Here is a 17,046-nt window from a genome sequence, read left to right on the forward strand (position 1 = left end):
TTCATCCTATGAATATTCATGTGTAATGGACTCGCCCCTCCCCCCTTTCTGAAACAACCCAACTTCCCATTTTAATTTGAAGCCAGTGTCATTTGGCTGACTTGTTTCCTGAATGGTTTAATTTTAGTGTTAGCCTCCAACGCTTGTATCAAAATTCCACCTGGGAGGAATATCAAGTGTCACTTCCCCCAAACTCCTCCTGTACTATTATCTGGGTCCCCAAGGTCTAACAGGAATGCATGTGTTGGGGGCAATGGGAGGGGAAGCAGGAAGGCCACTTCCCCAGCTCTACAGCCACTCAAAACCAAACCAAACCAAGTCCTCCCTGTTAGCTGAGACAGGGTAAAACTACCCCTGTTGGTTTCCCAAACTGTAAACTCTTTAGAGGACTAGAAAGCTTCATCTTTCTCCTAAGGATTGGCTGGTGGCTTCGAACAACTGACCTTGGGATTAGCAATCCAACTCAGAGCCTACTACACCACCAGGGATCCTCTTCTACAACTACAATGGGTCTTAAATTCAGAGTGCTTACGCTATCACTGAGTGAGGTTATTGTAAAAGACACTTATAATTGTTGGTGTCATAACTGTGTTATACACAAACAAACAAACAAACAAACAAACAAACAAATACAGAGACTCATTGCTATTGAGGTAGGCCAACTAATAGTGACCCCATAGGACTGGTAGAACTGCTCCTGTGAATTTCTGACACTGTGACTCTTTACGGGAGTAGAAAGCCCATCTTTCTCCCACAGAGCAGCTGGTGGTTTCAAACTGCTGCCCTTTCGGGTCCCAGCCCAATGTGTGATAGTCATACCTGAACTGGATTCAAAGATGACATTTATCATTCGACTTTACTTGCACCATTTGTTATATTCCACTACCCACCATTCACTAGAAATCCATCATGCAAATGTTCCTTTAATTACCTAATAAATAGGAACCCTAAGTTGGCCTGCTAACTACAAAGTCAGCCGTTTGAGACACCAGCTGCACCATGGGTGGAAGATGCAGCTTTCTGCTCCCATAAAGATGGACTGCATTGGAAACTCAAGGGAGCACTTCTATTTTGTCCTGCAGAGTCGCTATGAGTCGGAATTGGCTTGATGGCAATGGGTTGGCATCTAATAAGTGATCAGAGGAGTCGCCGTCAAAATGACGTGGACCACTGGCAACTTCAAGCATGTCCGAGTAGAACTGTGTTCCAGAGGGTCTAAAACTCTGCTGTTCAATCATGTTTGTGAAAAGGTACACAGCAACACAGATTCCCATTCAACTATTTCTGCACCTATTTCTCAGCAGCATGACTTGCATGCTTTTTTATTGTAAGTGTTTCTCTGCACAATTTTTGTCAATTGAACTTACAGATGTCCACCTTATTGACAGTCATGACAATAACAGACGGTGCAGGCCAGCCCTTCCCCTAGCTAATGTGATTTTTCCATCACTGTTGACCCTCATTTCCCCTCTCCTATCTACCCCCTAGGAACCATTATTAAACACTAGGATCCATGCATTTGACGTTTCTTGGCATTTTACAGGATGGAGGCATATAATAGAGATCCCTTTGTGGTTGATTTATTTCATTCAGCATAATGTCCACAGGCTTTTCATTGACTGATTTCTTTTGCAAGGAGATCCTCAGGTCTCTTCCAAAGGGCCTCTGGGTAGAATAAAAATGCTGAACTTTGATTAACAGCCAAGCATATTCACCTTTTGAATCATCCAGGGACTTCATTTTGTGGACAGCCAGATTATATTGCACACATTCTAATTAAAAGCATGACTTATTTAATGTGTGCATGTCAAATGATCAATAGTTTTAAAAGGAAGCCCTGGTAGCTCAAGTGATTAAACTCTTCTATTAATTACAAAGCTGATGGCTTAGGCTCTTGGAGGCTGCCTGCTGATGTAGTGGTCTCATTGCCAACTCAGCAGTTTGAACCCACCAGCTGCTCCTCAGGGGAAAGATGAGGTTGTCTGCTCCTGTGAAGAGTGACAACGTCAGAGACCCACAGGGGCAGTTCGATTCTGTCGCACAGGGTCACTAGGAGGTGGAATCAACTTGATGGCAGTGACTTTGTCTGCTGGAGGGGCCTTGGAAGACAGGCCCAGTGATCTGCTCCTTTTCAGAATGTCGCAGCCTTGAAACATCTTTGAAGCACGTCTACTCTGTGCACCTGATTTGGACCTGATTCAATGGTAACTAACAACAAGAACAGTCACTAAAACCCTCTTTGGACAATTCTTTAAAATATATATTCTGGAAACCTTAAGAAGTGGTAGTAGCCGGTGCCATCACTCTGGAAAAAATCCTATTAAAAGGTTAAACATAAAGTTACTATAGGACCCAGTAATTCCACTACTAGGTCTAGACCCAAGGAAAATGAAAATGCAGGTTCATGCAACAACATGGATATTAAAAAATTAGCATAAATATCCCTAACAACATTATTTCACAATAGCCTCAAAGCAGAAACAACCTCAATGTTCATCTGTTGACAAATGATAAGTTAATGTAGTCATTCAATATGATAGAATATTATTCAGCCACAGAAAAAAATGATGTACCAAACCATGCCTGAATCTTGAAAACATCGGACTGAATAGGGTAGAGGGAACAGCTGTGGTATATACATATAAAATAATGTTTATCTGATCAATAAGTTTAATCAGAATATATTAATATATCACATATATTAAATTTTATCTGAATATATTGAAAAAGGAAACACCAGATTGAGTGAAAGAAGCCCTACACAAAAGGCCACATGTTATGATCAATTTACAAAAAATGCTCAGAATAGCTAAATCCAAAGACACAGAAAGTTGATCCATTGCTGTCAGTGGCTGGAGAGAGTGGAGAGCGGGGAGTGACTGTCAATGAGTTTATTCATGGGGTCGTGGACATGTATAGCAGTTAGACAGCCATGGTTGGACAGACACGAGGCTATACTAGATCTACTAGAGGGTGGCACAGCCATGAGAATGTACTAGATCTACTAGATGGTGGCACAGCCATGAGGATGTACTAGATATACCAGATGGTGGCACAGCCATGAGGATGTACTAGATATACTAGAGGGTGGCACAGCCATGAGGATGTACTAGATATACCAGATGGTGGCACAGCCATGAGGATGTACTAGATATGCTAGAGGGTGGCACAGCCATGAGGATGTACTAGATATACTAGAGGGTGGCACAGCCATGAGGATGTACTAGATATACTAGAGGGTGGCACAGCCATGAGGATGTAGTAGATATACCAGATGGTGGCACAGCCATGAGGATGTACTAGATATACTAGAGGGTGGCACAGCCATGAGGATGTACTAGATATACTAGAGGGTGGCACAGCCATGAGGATGTACTAGATATACCAGATGGTGGCACAGCCATGAGGTTATACTAGAAACCACTGACTGACAAGAATAAGACAGAAAATTTTATGAGATGTCAATTACATCTAAAAATGCTTTAAAAATATTGTACTGGGAATCTTTTTCAGAGTTAGAGCCTCTTCATCTCTTAAGGAAGAGGAGGAGAAAACAAATTAGAGATCAGAGATACACTGATAGACCAAGAACAACCTGAAATTCATGTCTGACTCATTGTTCACTGGAAGTCTGAGTTCTGAGCTATTACACGGAGCTTTCCCCAGTAAAAGAAAAAAAGAACCAAAGATGGAAAATAGAGGGTGATAGATCGTCACCTGGTTCTGCGCCAGCGTAATTGGAAAAAAGGAAGGACAGTAACTTCAGGGAAGACTTCTGGTACAGGCCGACCACCGTGTCATTCAGGGGGTCCTTGTTCTTGTCCAGCCAGCCGGCGATGTTGTAGTCCACCGTGCCGGCGTAGTGCACCAGCGAGAAGTGGGCCTCAGCCTTGCCTTTGGCAGGCTTGGGCTTCTGGAAGTTGCTGGACTTGCCCAGGTGCTGGTCATACAGCTTGTTCTTGAAGGAGGTGTCTGTGGCCTTGGGGAACATGCACTCCTCCTCCAGGATGGAGAAGATGCCCATGGGCTACAAGAAGGACAAGAGAGACTATGTCTCAACATGTAATCGTATCTATCAATGATGGAGGGAGCCATCACAGGTGGTACAGCAGTTAAAAAGTGCTCTATTGATTACCTAAAAGTAAAGGTGTGAACATACCCATTGTGCCCAGAAAGCTGTGGCAGCCTACTTCTGTAAAGCATTGGAAGTCCTATGGGGCAGTTCTACTCTGTCCTGTAGGATCTCTGTGAGTTGGAATTGACTTGGTGGAAGTGGGTTTGGTTTCAGTTTATCAAGGTTCAAGGGCAGTGGTGTTTCAATGGGAGTTCTCACCTTCCATGTAGGATGCTAGGTCTGAGTGCTACCAATGCACCTCACGTGTAGCTGACACTCATTTCATAGTGAAGATGCTAAAGGAGATTCCAGACTAAGATAGATGAGGAAGAAAAGTGTGAGGATCTCCTTGTGAGAACCAATGGAAACTCTGTGGACCACCATGGTCTGATCCACAACTGATCATGGAGATGGCATGGAACCAGGCAATATTTCACTCATGGAGTCCTTATGAACTGGGGGCTGCCATGGTCGGCATTAATACCATTGATAAGAAGACGTAATGATTATGGAACCATGACTGGAGAAGCAGAATCCCAGGTCTTTGGTGTTATCCTGCTGGTACTCAGAATCCTGGATAGGAGCTCCATGAGAGCAAGACTCTTGGCTTGTTTAGTGTAATTATGAGTTCCAACCCTGCTTTATCTGTAGTACATGCAGTACATCTGTAGTACATGTAGTACATCTGTAGCATAGGATGAAATGATGTGTATGTAAATATACCTCACATTTAGCAACTGATGTTTAGAAATGGAAAGTGGAATATAAAACCAGTAAGTAGAGTCTTTCAAACAACTATGTCTGAATTTTCCTTAGGAAGTGTGGCAGTTTATGTCAACTTGAAGTGTAAGGGTGGAATTCAACCTGTCAATCAGGCTTGACGATGACCTTTTTTTTTGGTGGGGGTGAAGGGTGATGATCTTTTTTTTTTTTTTTTTTGAGGGGTGATGATCTTATAAGGAAGGAAAGCTGGAAACTTCTCTCTGCCCCCTCTCTGCACTTGACTTTTCTGTTTGCTGGGGCTCTGCCACCCACGCTCAGAGGTGTCAGCACCGTGGCGTGTCCTTACCAATGTCGGATCCACGAGACTCTGCACCTACCAGCCCAGTGACCTTCCTGCTCCCTGGTTCACCTTTCTGTGTCAACAGCTTGCAGCTACATGAGCCTGAGCAGGGCCCGGGTTTGCATGGGATTTATGGACTTGAGCTGGACCGGGCTGGGAGGCTTTCTGGTACATCAGTCCTTCTTGCTATAAAGTTCTTCTTTATACATACATGAAGACCCCTGGATTTGTTTCTGTAGACCACCCAGGACAGGAAGATATACTCATTCCAACTCTACTAGTGCTCAAACTGTTAGGAACATTCCATTCGGAAAACGTAGCCTTATTTTCCTTACTCATGATTTCCATAGTAACAACCCTGCAAGGACGACATCGCTTCATAGAGCCTCTTCTTCGGGCACATCGAGTAGGTAAGAGATGCCACCATCCCTGTTAAGCATCTACTCCTGCTCCTGAGGACAGCTAAAGCCTCTGATTTTAACCACCCATGTACTTTCCTAGGTGTCTGCACTGATTCTGAGGGCTTTTCAAATGCTCTCAGATAACTCTTCATGGAAGAGATTTCAGCTCTTTGGAGGGTTACAGCCATGGGAAGTAGGACCAGGGACCCCAACTTATTAACAGAGAAGAGTTAGAGCAACTAGAGGATGGCCCTAAACAAAGAGGATTTCTCCCAGCGGAGGGGCATCTTCTACCTTCTCGATGAGCTCGATGCAGGCAGCCAGGTCCATGCCGAAGTCGATGAACTCCCACTCGATGCCCTCCTTCTTGTACTCCTCCTGCTCCAGCACGAACATGTGGTGGTTGAAAAACTGTTGCAGTTTCTCGTTGGTGAAGTTGATGCACAGCTGCTCCAGGCTGTTGAACTAGGTGTTTTAAACACCAAAGTGTTTGAGTGAATTTGGAAAATCCATCAGGAGGGTTAGTGGTAGAAGACACAAGTAGAAAATTCTCTTTGGGTCACTTGTTCCCCTGAACAACTCACATCAAAGATCTCGAAGCCAGCAATGTCCAGCACGCCGATGAAGTACTGCCTGGGCTGCTTGGTGTCCAGCTGCTGGTTGATGCGGGTGACCATCCACAGGAACATCTTCTCGTAGACGGCCTTGGCCAGAGCACCCACTGCATTGGTTACCTTAGAAAAAGATCAGCCACTTAACCCTCTAATTAGTATTGTTATGCTTGTATTAGTTTGTAGCCTGTGATGTTGATGTCTTGAAGGTCAAAACCAGTCAAATGTTGACTGCTTCATATCCGTTGAAGTGCTAGCCCATGAGGTTCTCCTTCTCTGAGAACCATCTTACTTCCTAAGAGAGCTTTCCAGAAGCCATTGTTATAATGTATGACCTCTACTCCTGGACACACTTAATTTCATCAGTGGGAGGACACTCACTCCAAATTGGGTTCAACGGACTGGCTCAGCTAAGAATTTAGGAATTAGATGCAAGGAAACTGTTTTCAGTTTCAGAGTGAGGCTGAAACCATGGAGATGTAACTTGGGAGCAAAATGAAGGATGATGGGCAGGAGAGGTGGAGAAAGCTTAGCAGCCTAGTGGGGTGGGGTATACAGGGAGGAGAGAAATGTCAGTCATGTAGTCCCAGAAAAACACCTGCATAGGGGCTAGCTGATGCCCTTGGTTTTCCCAGCTCCTGGTTCATGACCTATGGTCCCCCATGACACTCCTTGATTTGTGTTCCTTGAGTTATTTATCTTTGAAGCTTAAGAAGGAATGCCCTCTCCATGCTCAAACCAGTTTCATGTGCATATCTGATGCCCACAACTCCAGGAACTCCAAGGTGATGGATGTAGTATGCAAATGCCCCAGTCTCTTGGACGCAGGGCATCTTGGTTACCTGCTGGACATTTTGTCCTTTGGTGACATATTCATTCCCAACCTTGACTCGTGGACAGCACAGACCTTTCAGCATTTCTGCAGAATTTAGACCCAGCAGATAGCCGGCTTTGTCAGCCACTGAGGGAAGAGGGGAAAGGGAGTCACACAAGAAATAAACAATCCAACCTGTCGTGTTAAAGCTGATTCTGGCTCCTGACAACTCTATGTGGTAGAGTAGAACCAACTATGCTTCACAGGGGTTTCTTGGTTGTCCTTTAAAGAAGCATATCACCAAGACTTTTCTCCGTGGAGTTGATGGGTGAGTTCTAAATGCCAACCTTTACATGAGCAAACAATTCCAAACTACTTGGGTTCTACAGGAAGCACACACAAACACTTCTAAAGGAGGCCCTGCCTTCTCTCAGGGATGCTTTATACAATCTCTTTGATGTTTGTACATTGTCTTACATGTACGGGGTCTGGCCTTGGTAAATGAAGTTTAAATCCCATCAACTAAGAGCCCAGCTTCTCAAGAGCTTTCAGTTTGCCTTGTACAAAATACAACAAAATGGAGTAACATCCCCGGAAACCCCATTTGGACAATTAACAATATATGTTAGGTACCAATGTAATCCACACAATGCACTGTATCCTAGTCAAAAGAGAAGTATCAATCCTTGACCCTGCCCTTGGGTTTTGTAAACTAGTTGAGGAGACAAAATAATGAAAATAAATGCTAAGTGGAGTCCCTAAATGTTCAGAGTCCTGTTTGGCTATCAATCAAAAGTTAATGGTTGAAATCTACCCAAAATCATTTTGCAAGAGAGGCCTAGAAATTACTTCCCCAAAGTCATCAATTGAAAACCCAATGAGCACAGGTCTATTCTGATGCATGAGGGAGTATCAAGCATTGAGATCAATTTGAGTTCAAGTTTGAAAAAAATGTGGTTAAAACTGATATCAAGGGCTCAAGTAGAAAGCAAATGTTTTGAGAATGATGATGGCAACAAATGTACAAATGTGCTTGATACAATGGATGGATGTGTGGATTGTGATAAGAGTTGTATGAGCCCCCAGTAAAATGATTTAAAAAATGTGAATAAAATGTAAGATGCATCCTTCTTCTTGCTCCAACTCCCCCCTCTTCCTGCCTCTCTGGCTTAGGGCATGGTGTCTTTATTCTCCTTGTCACTTAGGCTTGAATCTGGAGTGATTCTTACCCCTGACATGCCTGTGTTCAGAGGCATTGTACTCCTCATTCCACTCAAAGTGCAAGGGAGGACCCCTCCCCTAGGATGTCTTCCCTGATTGCCTCTTTGTCAGGGCACACTGAATTTCTTTTTTGTGACTTGGTATGTATGTACCTTGGTGGAAGGCAGGATTTCAAGAGGGTACCCAAGACTTCTATCCACTGATGTGTACACCCTGCATAACCCCCGTCACTTGACTATGGCGGAACCCAGGAATATCATACGATACCCCTCTGTTTTGAGATACCATTCAGTTGCTGTTGAGCTCATCAAGAGGCCTTGAACAGTGCACATGATTACCAAACTTGACTTGTAACCTATTTGTGGGGATAAAAACCAGTCCTGGAAAACCCTAAAAGGGAGATTATCCCGAACTGGCCAAATCTAATCAGGGCCTTTAAAAGAAGGCAACCCAGATTCATCTGAGCCTGGAAGAAAGCGAAGAGTCTTGCTATGAGCAGAAGGCCCTGTGGAAGGATCTGAGGGAGGCTTCTAGGTGCTGGAAGGACCGCCGGCTAGTAGTCAGCAAGGAAATGTGGGCAGCAGCCCTAAAACCAGCCGGAATGAATCCTGCTAGCAGCCTGCATGAGCTTGGGTGTGTGACCTGGCTTCCAATGAGACCACACTCCAGCCTACAATGTGATGAGGCCCAAGATCCTGATTAGTGGAACCACTAACCTGGGCTCAGACTCCTGATCCAGGAAAATTATGAAATGAGAAATGTGTGTTGTTTCAAGCTGCTTAGTTATTGGTGATTGGTTACACATCAAACGCAAACCAAGGTTCCCGACTGTAGCCTACAATTTGTGCCTGAAGACTAACCTAAAGGTTGGCAGTTCTTTTTATTTTTTTAAAATCATTTTATCAGGGGCTCATACAACTCTTATCACAATCCATACATCCATCCATTGTGTCAAGCACATCTGTACATTCATTGCCCTCATCATTCTCAAAATATTTGCTCTCCACTTAAGCCCCTGGCATCAGCTCCTCATATTTCCCCCTCCCTTCCCGCTCCCTCTTCCCTCATGAGCCCTTGATAACTTATAAATTATTATTTTTCATATCTTACACTGTCGGATGTCTCCCTTCACCCACTTTCCTGTTGTCTGTCCCCCAGGGAGGAGGTTATATGCAGATCCTTGTAATTGGTTTCCCCTTTCCACCTCACCCTCCCTCTCCCCTCCTGGTATCACCACTCTTACCACTAGTCCTGAATGGATCATCCACCCTGGATTCCCTGTGTTTCCAGTTCCTATCTGTACCAGTGTACATACTCTGGTCTAGCTGGATTTGTAAGGTAGAATTGGGATCATGATACTGGGAGGGACAGGAAGCATTTAGGAACTAGAGGAAAGTTGTATGTTTCATCGTTGCTATACTGCACCCTGACTGGTTTGTTTCCTCCCATTACCCATCTGTGAGGGGATGTCCAGTTGCCTAGAGATGGACATTGGGTCCCCACTTTCCACTCCCCCTCCTTCACAAGGTGACTAGCTTCTTCAAAGATTCCAAAAAAAACAAACAAACTCCCAATTCACAGCCATCAAGTCAATGCTGACTCATAGTGACCTCCTGATAGGTTAATACTGCAATTGTTGTTGGGAGTTGAAAGCCCAGTCTTTCTCTGGGTGGTTTCAAACTGCTGACCACGCGGATGGCAGCCCAACACATAACCACTATATTATCAAGGCTGAGAAAACCATTGGAAGTAGTTCTACTCAGTAGCACAGGGCTCACTGTGACTCAGATTCAACTTGGCAGCACTGGCTTGGGTTGGGTTGGGTTTTGACGAAGAAGTTACATAAGTACCCTGAACATAGCAATTTGAAAGTTTAGTTAGGAAACTAGGGGGCTTATAGTGCAATTAGGGGGGAAACTCAGAACAGGAGAGAGAGAATGGATTCATGACTCCAACAATGTAATCACCAACACGGAATTGTGTGTGCAGAATTGGTGGAATTTTTCTGCGTTTTTCTATGTACGTTCTCAGTAACAACAGTAAATTGAAAAACAAACAACTAAACTGGAGGTTTTTGAGAATGGATTCTGTTTCCAAAGAATAAATAGATATTCTGACAAGATTCCTATCTGACTTGCTAATTGGAAGATAAAACAGAACAGCAAGGATCAATTACCATTGGGTTGTACCAACCCATGTGTCAGAAGAGAGCCAGGTTCCAGTGGGGTTTCAATGACTTATTATTATTATTGCCTTCCTTGTGATTATTTTTTCAAAGCAGATGGTGCACTTTTCTTTTGAAAATGTGTCAGCCCCGCAATAATATGAGTCAATTCCTCAAAATAATATCTATCTCTATAGTTATCTGTTTCATTATCTATCTCTGTAACTCGCTCTGCATCTATCACTATCTAGCTAATCTATCACTTTAGCTATCTATCTCTGTAGCCATATTTGTTTTTGTAGCAATCTATCTAGTCTTATCTTATTGTTCCTGTTTCTCCAGAGAACCCTAAAATAATTTGTATTAGCATTTCATGAGGCAATGATGAGGTTATGCCTATTTATCTCGTCTCTAATTCATGGTTACAGTCTCCTCTTATCCTCTCAGAAGTCAAGTCCCACTGATTGACATATTGTAGCAGTACAATGGAAAGGTAGGGTTATGAGGAAAAACTGTGTTGCCAGCCTTTGACTCAGGGAGCGTGGAGGATGCAGCAGGAGAGAGATGACCCAATGAGCAGACCCATGTGGGTGGAGCCTGCCCCACCCTCCTCTGGCTGAGGCCAGGTGATGATGGGTCATACAGAGGAGAGCTATGAGGACACAGATGTATGTGTCCCACCATTCCTGGTTCAGGGAAAAGTTCAACAGATGTCAGGGGTGGGGGCAGGGAAAGTGATGGGGAAAGAGAATTTGGTTGCCACTTTACTGAAAGCCACCTTCTAGGCCTGGGTGATACAGCAGTGTTCTGGATGTCAGTCATGACATACAAAGAGGGAATACCCTCCCCAAAATGTCCATCATAAGAGCCAGGTAAGCTGATAGTAAATGGAGATGATAATTTAAGGGAGTGATGCATTTCTCCATTTAGGATTCAGCACTTGATTCCTTTACAGAGTAAATGGGATTACTTGGGTGCATGTAAGTTTTGAACAGCCCAGATGTTTCAATTTACGCATTCTTCAGGCAGCGATTCTGCAGTCCTCTCCAGTGGCCTGGCCCACCCATCAACACAAATAGAGAGTTAAGAAACAGTCCCTGCTGTGACTACCTTCTGTGCCATCTGGCTCGGCCTGCTCCTCTCGCTGCTTCTGCTTGAACTTCATGTTCCCATAGTGCATCACGGCTCCCGTCAGCTTGTAGATCCCGGCTTTCTCCTCTGAGCTGAAGCCCAAGATGTCAATGGCATTCTGGAAGCAGAGAAGGAGAGCCATCACTGAAGACGCAGTGACTTAGTTTATTGTGCCAACCTGGCCAATAAACACACGTGGGATTAATTGAAGGGTGGAGGGATAAATGGCTCAGTGAGCCTTGCCTTTCTAGTTCTCAGGTCTCTTGCTCTTTGATCATGGCGCTAGGGTGCAGCTGCCTAAGCCATTCCCTGCTTCAGCTTGCAAGGCTCACTTCCTGCAAGACCTCCCTGAGGAGAAGCCACATGGACCTACCCCGATGCAGCCCTGGGTGCTGGAGCAGCCGTGTGGAGACCCCTACCAATGCTGAGATGCTTACTCATTCACTGATTCGGCTTTCCTCCTGCAGTCGGCATCATTGCATCTGTTTTGTGAGATGGAGGAGGACTTTGTGGATTAGTGTTGGACATATGGGTTAATGGGTTAATGTTGGACTTGTGGGCTTGGGCAGCACTGAGTTGGGATATTTTCTTGATACACACTTAACCTTTACATAAAACTCTCTTATACGTGAGTTTCTGTGGATTTGTTTCTCTAAAGTCCCCAGACTAACACACGCAGGGACCAACAACAGTTGCATCTTGGCAGAGAGTCCCTCTCCTCTCTGAGAGTATATGAGACAGGGCATGTGTTGCCCAGCTTTGTGAGTGTCAGGAGGGGCGTGGTAAATTAAGGGTTAAAATGTATTTGTTTAATTGTGTGTGTGTGTGTGTCTGTGTAAGTGCCTGTCATCCATTAAACAAGATATGATCCTAATCCCTTCCCACAGTTTGTAGATTTGGGAACTGTGATCTGACTAAGCACTGGTGGTGGGGTGAGTTATGCTTTGGGGTCTTCATTGCAGGGCAAGGAGTTCCAAACCAACAGGCACTCAGTGGGAAAGATGGAGCTTTCTACTCCTCGAAAGGCTTACAGTCTAACCCATCCAGATTCCTTTCCCTCAGGTCTGAATATTGGTCATAGTGACTGCAAAAGGGGGACAAGTAGCACTTAAGTGGACTGGGAATTTTTAATGACACACAAGTCCAATTCAAACATTACAAAAAAGAGAAGCGTTACAGTCTTGGAAACTTTTGGAAACCCACTTTGTCCTATAGGGTCGCTATGAGCTGGCAGTGAGTTTGGAGTTTTTATTGGAGTTGAAGATATTAGGATGCAATATATGCTGGTGGTAGATAGGAGCCTTAGACGCCAAATGAGCACAGCTGTTTGGTACCGAGCTACCATATAACCCAGCAATCCCAAACTTAGGCCCACACCTGGAAGTGGAAGCAGGGACACACAGAAAAAACCTGTCTGCATACCATATTCATTACAACACTTCCACAAGAGCCGCAAGGTGGGAACAACCAAAATGCCCATCAAAAGATGAATGGACGCACAACATGTAGTTGACTCATATGATGGGGCTTCAAATAGTCTCAGAAACCCACAGGAGTTGCTATGAGTCAGCAATGACTCAATGGCAGTGAGTTTTATCACACAGTGGAATAGTACCAGAAACAACAAAACAAAAACAAAAAAACCTAACTGCCATAAAATCAATTCTGACTCAACGTGACCCAATTGGACAGGGTAGAACTGCCCCTAAGAATTTCTAAGACTGTAACAATTAAAAAAAATCATTTATTGGGGGCTCGTACAATTCTTATCACCATCCATTCATCCATCCATCCATCCATCCATCCATTGTGTCAAGCACATTTGTACATTTGTTGCCATCATCATTCTCAAAACATTTGCTTTCTACTTGAGCCCTTGGTATCAGCTCCTCATTTGACTGCAACATTTTATGAGAATAGAAAGAATTGCTTTTCTCCTGTGGAGCCGCTGGTGGTTTCGAACTGCCGCCTTGATCATTAGTAGCCCATCTAGGAACCACAACACCACCAGGGCTCTGACACAACAGAATGCTATTCAGCTATAAAGTGAACCTTAGGCCCTCACAGACAGAAATAAGACAATTACATCTTCCTTGCAGGAAATAAGAAAATGTACAGAAACCTAAGCTTATTATTGGTTAACAGGAAGGGAAAAGGGGAACATTTTTGCTTACAGAGCACTGAATTGCAACTTGAAGAATGTAATCAATGTACATGTAGCAATTACTAAATTGGCATGTGCTTTGTTATGCATGTTTTCGCCTTCATAGGCAAAGGAAGGCATCTAAGGGGTAATGAGGGAGAACTAGCGCCTACAGCATCAAAGTTTGGTGTTGAAATGAAGGCATTTCACAGTTGACAAGAATCAAGAGTAGAATTAAAGCAGAAGACCATCAAAGGTAACACCAGGAGCAAATGTTCACAAAGGTGCTTCCGTGGACTAAGCATCCATATGTTTTCTCATTCAAAGAGTCATGTGGGTGAACATATTATTCCAAATGCGTAGGTAATGCTTAGAGGCTCCCAAAGGGTTTAGATGTGATAACACTGGAGCTGGAGATGGTTCTGTATTGACCCAAAGCCTATGATGGCTGTTCATTTGATTCTAGGACCACAGTTAAGCATGTGGCTCCTACCTATAAGCTTGGGACTTAAAACTTCCACAGAGGCATCTTTGGAGAAAGGCCCAATGGTTTCCTTCCAAAGACCCCAGCTGTGGGAAACCCCAGGACAGTGGTTCTCCACCTTCCTGATACCTTGACCCTTTCATATAGTCCCTCATGTGGTGGTGACCCCCAACCCTAAAATGATTTTCATGGCTATTTCATAACTGTCATTTTGCTGCTTTGATGGATTGGCGATCTCAGCAAAAGGGTCGTTTGACCCCAAAGGGGTCGCGACCCACAGGTTGAGAACCCCTGACCTAGGGCGCACAGTTGTGCTCTGAGACGGGTGGGGTTACAAGGAGTTGGAACTGATGGGGCAGCGACTGGCTTGTTTTGTGCTTGTTTACTTGTTTCTCTTGTCTTCTACGACAAAGATTTAAATGACAAGAACCTTCATCTAGAGTGCACATCTTGATTACGTGTACACTAGACAGGTAAGGAGCCCCGATGGCATAGTGGTAACGTGTTGAGCTGCTAAGCACAATGTCAATATTCAAAACCATCTGTTGCTCTAGGACAGTGGTTCTCAGCCTTCCAGATGTCGTGACCCTTCAATACAGTTCCTTATGTGGTGCTGACGCCCCAACAATAAAATGATTTTCATTGATACTTCATTGCTGTCATTTTGCAACTGTTATGAATCAGGTGACCCCTTTGAAAGACTCATTTGACCCCAAAGGGGTCGCGCCCCACAGGTTGAGAACCACTGCTCTAGAAAGATGGGACTTTCTACTACTGTAAAGAGTTGCAGTCTCAGAACCCACAGGGGCAGTTCCATCCTGACTTCTAGGATCGCCAGGAGTCAAGATAGCCTAGGTGGCAGTGAGGGAATTTTGAGCAACCTCACCCACTGACCCTCACCAGGGCTTCTGGGGCTGTACATCTGTCCAGGCACAGAAAGCCTTATCTTCCTCCTGTGGAGCGAATGCTGATTTTGAACTACTGACCTTGAGATGAGCAGCCCAACTCCTAACCTACAGTGCCACCAGGGTGCTAGGATAATATTGAGGAGGCAGGAACTCTTGGGATGGTGCCCCTCATGTGGGGAACAGCTGGTGTGAGGAGGTGGAATGCAAAGCACTGAACGTTGAAGGGAAGAGAGATTCTGAAGCAATGCACGGCCGTCTCTTGAACCCCAGGTGTCCACCACTGTGCCCTAGGGACAGTGTGCTGAAGGTTAGAGATGGGACCATGACACAGTGCTGAGAAGAACCCGGGATGGCATTACTACCGAGAGATCCTTGGGGAGCCTGGCAGAGCGCATTCCTCTTCTGTTTGCCTACAGACTCTCACCCAAGAGGATCTGGGGTGAGAGAGGAGGAGCTAGTAAACAATGGCCAGTCTCTGTGTATAGTATAGATAGACATATATATGTCTCTATATATGTTTGTGTGCAGAGATAAATATGCACGTGCTACCGCAAAGCCTAATATGGCTGTGTATTTGATTTTGTAACCGTAGTTAAGCATGTCTTAACTCTCACATACATGCACACACATATATACTACTTATACAAATAGATCGATATACACGCACGTGCACACACATGCACCCTGTGAAGAAGTGGGGAGGGTGGAGGTTGTCTACTCCTAGTTTGTGTATTTTAGTTAAGAATAAAAATTCTGGGAATTGGGTAGACACACTGTGTCATCAGGAAGGTTTTTAAAAAAAATTTCTATGACTGTGGTCATTTCCACTGATGTATTGGTTATATGGTGGATTGCTAACTACAAAGTCATCGGTTCAAAACCATCAGTTACTCTGAGGTTTTCCACCCTGGTAAAGATGCAGTCTTGAAAACCCACAGGGTCAGTTCTACCCTGTCCTCTAGTGTTGCTATGAGTCGGAATCAACTTGTTTATTTTCAGTTGGTTGAGCATGCATTGCCACTCTTAGCGCAGAGTTTGCATATGTAAGTGCTCAGCATGTTTAGTTATGGTTATGGTTGTTATTAGCCCCGTAGATAATCCCAAACAATGACATCAGGGGCCTGGCAGGTGTACCGAGGAACCAGGGGAGCCTAAGGGGCTGCGGGGGCTGGGCAGGGAGAAGAAGAGTGAGTGTTGTGTTCCTTTCAAACCCTGACTTAGATTTTTCTGCTTTCTTTATTTTCTTGAAGACCTGTGGGTTTGGAGGCACGATTTTCCAACCTGAAAACAGGTAAGCAATGTTCCTTTTAAAATTTTATAATTGCAAACTGGTGTTTGAATTCAAAGGCTAGAACACAGAACGGAAGGCTCTTTTGGAGAATCTTCTCCCTTTCCTAGGTTGAACGCTTCTGAAGAGGAGATGGGGACAGACTGATAACACCAGATCCACTGCCGTCGAGTGGGCTCAGAGTCATGGCGACCTTATGTATGAGTTCCAGGACTGTAAATCTTTATGGTCACTGACAGCTTCATCTTTCTTTCCCAGAATGACTAGTGGGTTTGAACTGCTGGCCTTGGGGTTAGCCCCCAATGCCTAACCCACACGGCCACTAGGGCTCCCTGAGGAGGGAGGAGAAGGGTCAAATCTATACTAATTCCCTGTGAGAGCTTGGTATTTAATCACTTCGTCTCTTTGCATGCTTGGTTCTCACTAAATCCCTAAAGTGACTCTCAGTTCATCAAATCAGTAACTCTATGCTTAAAAAAAACCCCAGCAAAACAACTTACAACCCGGCAATCATCATTCCAGGTATATGCCCAGAAGTGAGCGAAGGAACACAAACAGAAACAGGGCAAACACAAAACGTACGTCAATGCTCACTGCAGCACATTTCACAAGAGCTAGCAGGTGGAAACAACCTACATGTCCGTCAGCAGATAAATGGGCATACACAATGTGTGTCCTCCATAGTGCTCATTCATAGAGTATCG

General features: G+C 44.4%; 1 protein-coding gene across 1 annotated transcript in view; it reads right to left on the reverse strand.

The window, feature by feature from the left end:
* The window catches only part of LOC142458124 (myosin-13), a 71,046-nt gene that overhangs the window by 43,156 nt on the left and 10,844 nt on the right, over positions 1-17,046 (reverse strand). The window contains exons 10-14 of the mRNA XM_075559167.1: positions 11,499-11,637; positions 7,032-7,150; positions 6,163-6,312; positions 5,873-6,043; positions 3,718-4,027 (exon numbers count right to left, since the gene is read on the reverse strand). Coding sequence (XP_075415282.1) covers positions 3,718-4,027; positions 5,873-6,043; positions 6,163-6,312; positions 7,032-7,150; positions 11,499-11,637 — 889 coding nt within the window. The remainder of the gene's footprint in view (positions 1-3,717; positions 4,028-5,872; positions 6,044-6,162; positions 6,313-7,031; positions 7,151-11,498; positions 11,638-17,046) is intronic.

Source organism: Tenrec ecaudatus, chromosome 10 (genome assembly GCF_050624435.1).
Source record: "Tenrec ecaudatus isolate mTenEca1 chromosome 10, mTenEca1.hap1, whole genome shotgun sequence".
Taxonomy (NCBI): domain Eukaryota; kingdom Metazoa; phylum Chordata; class Mammalia; order Afrosoricida; family Tenrecidae; genus Tenrec; species Tenrec ecaudatus.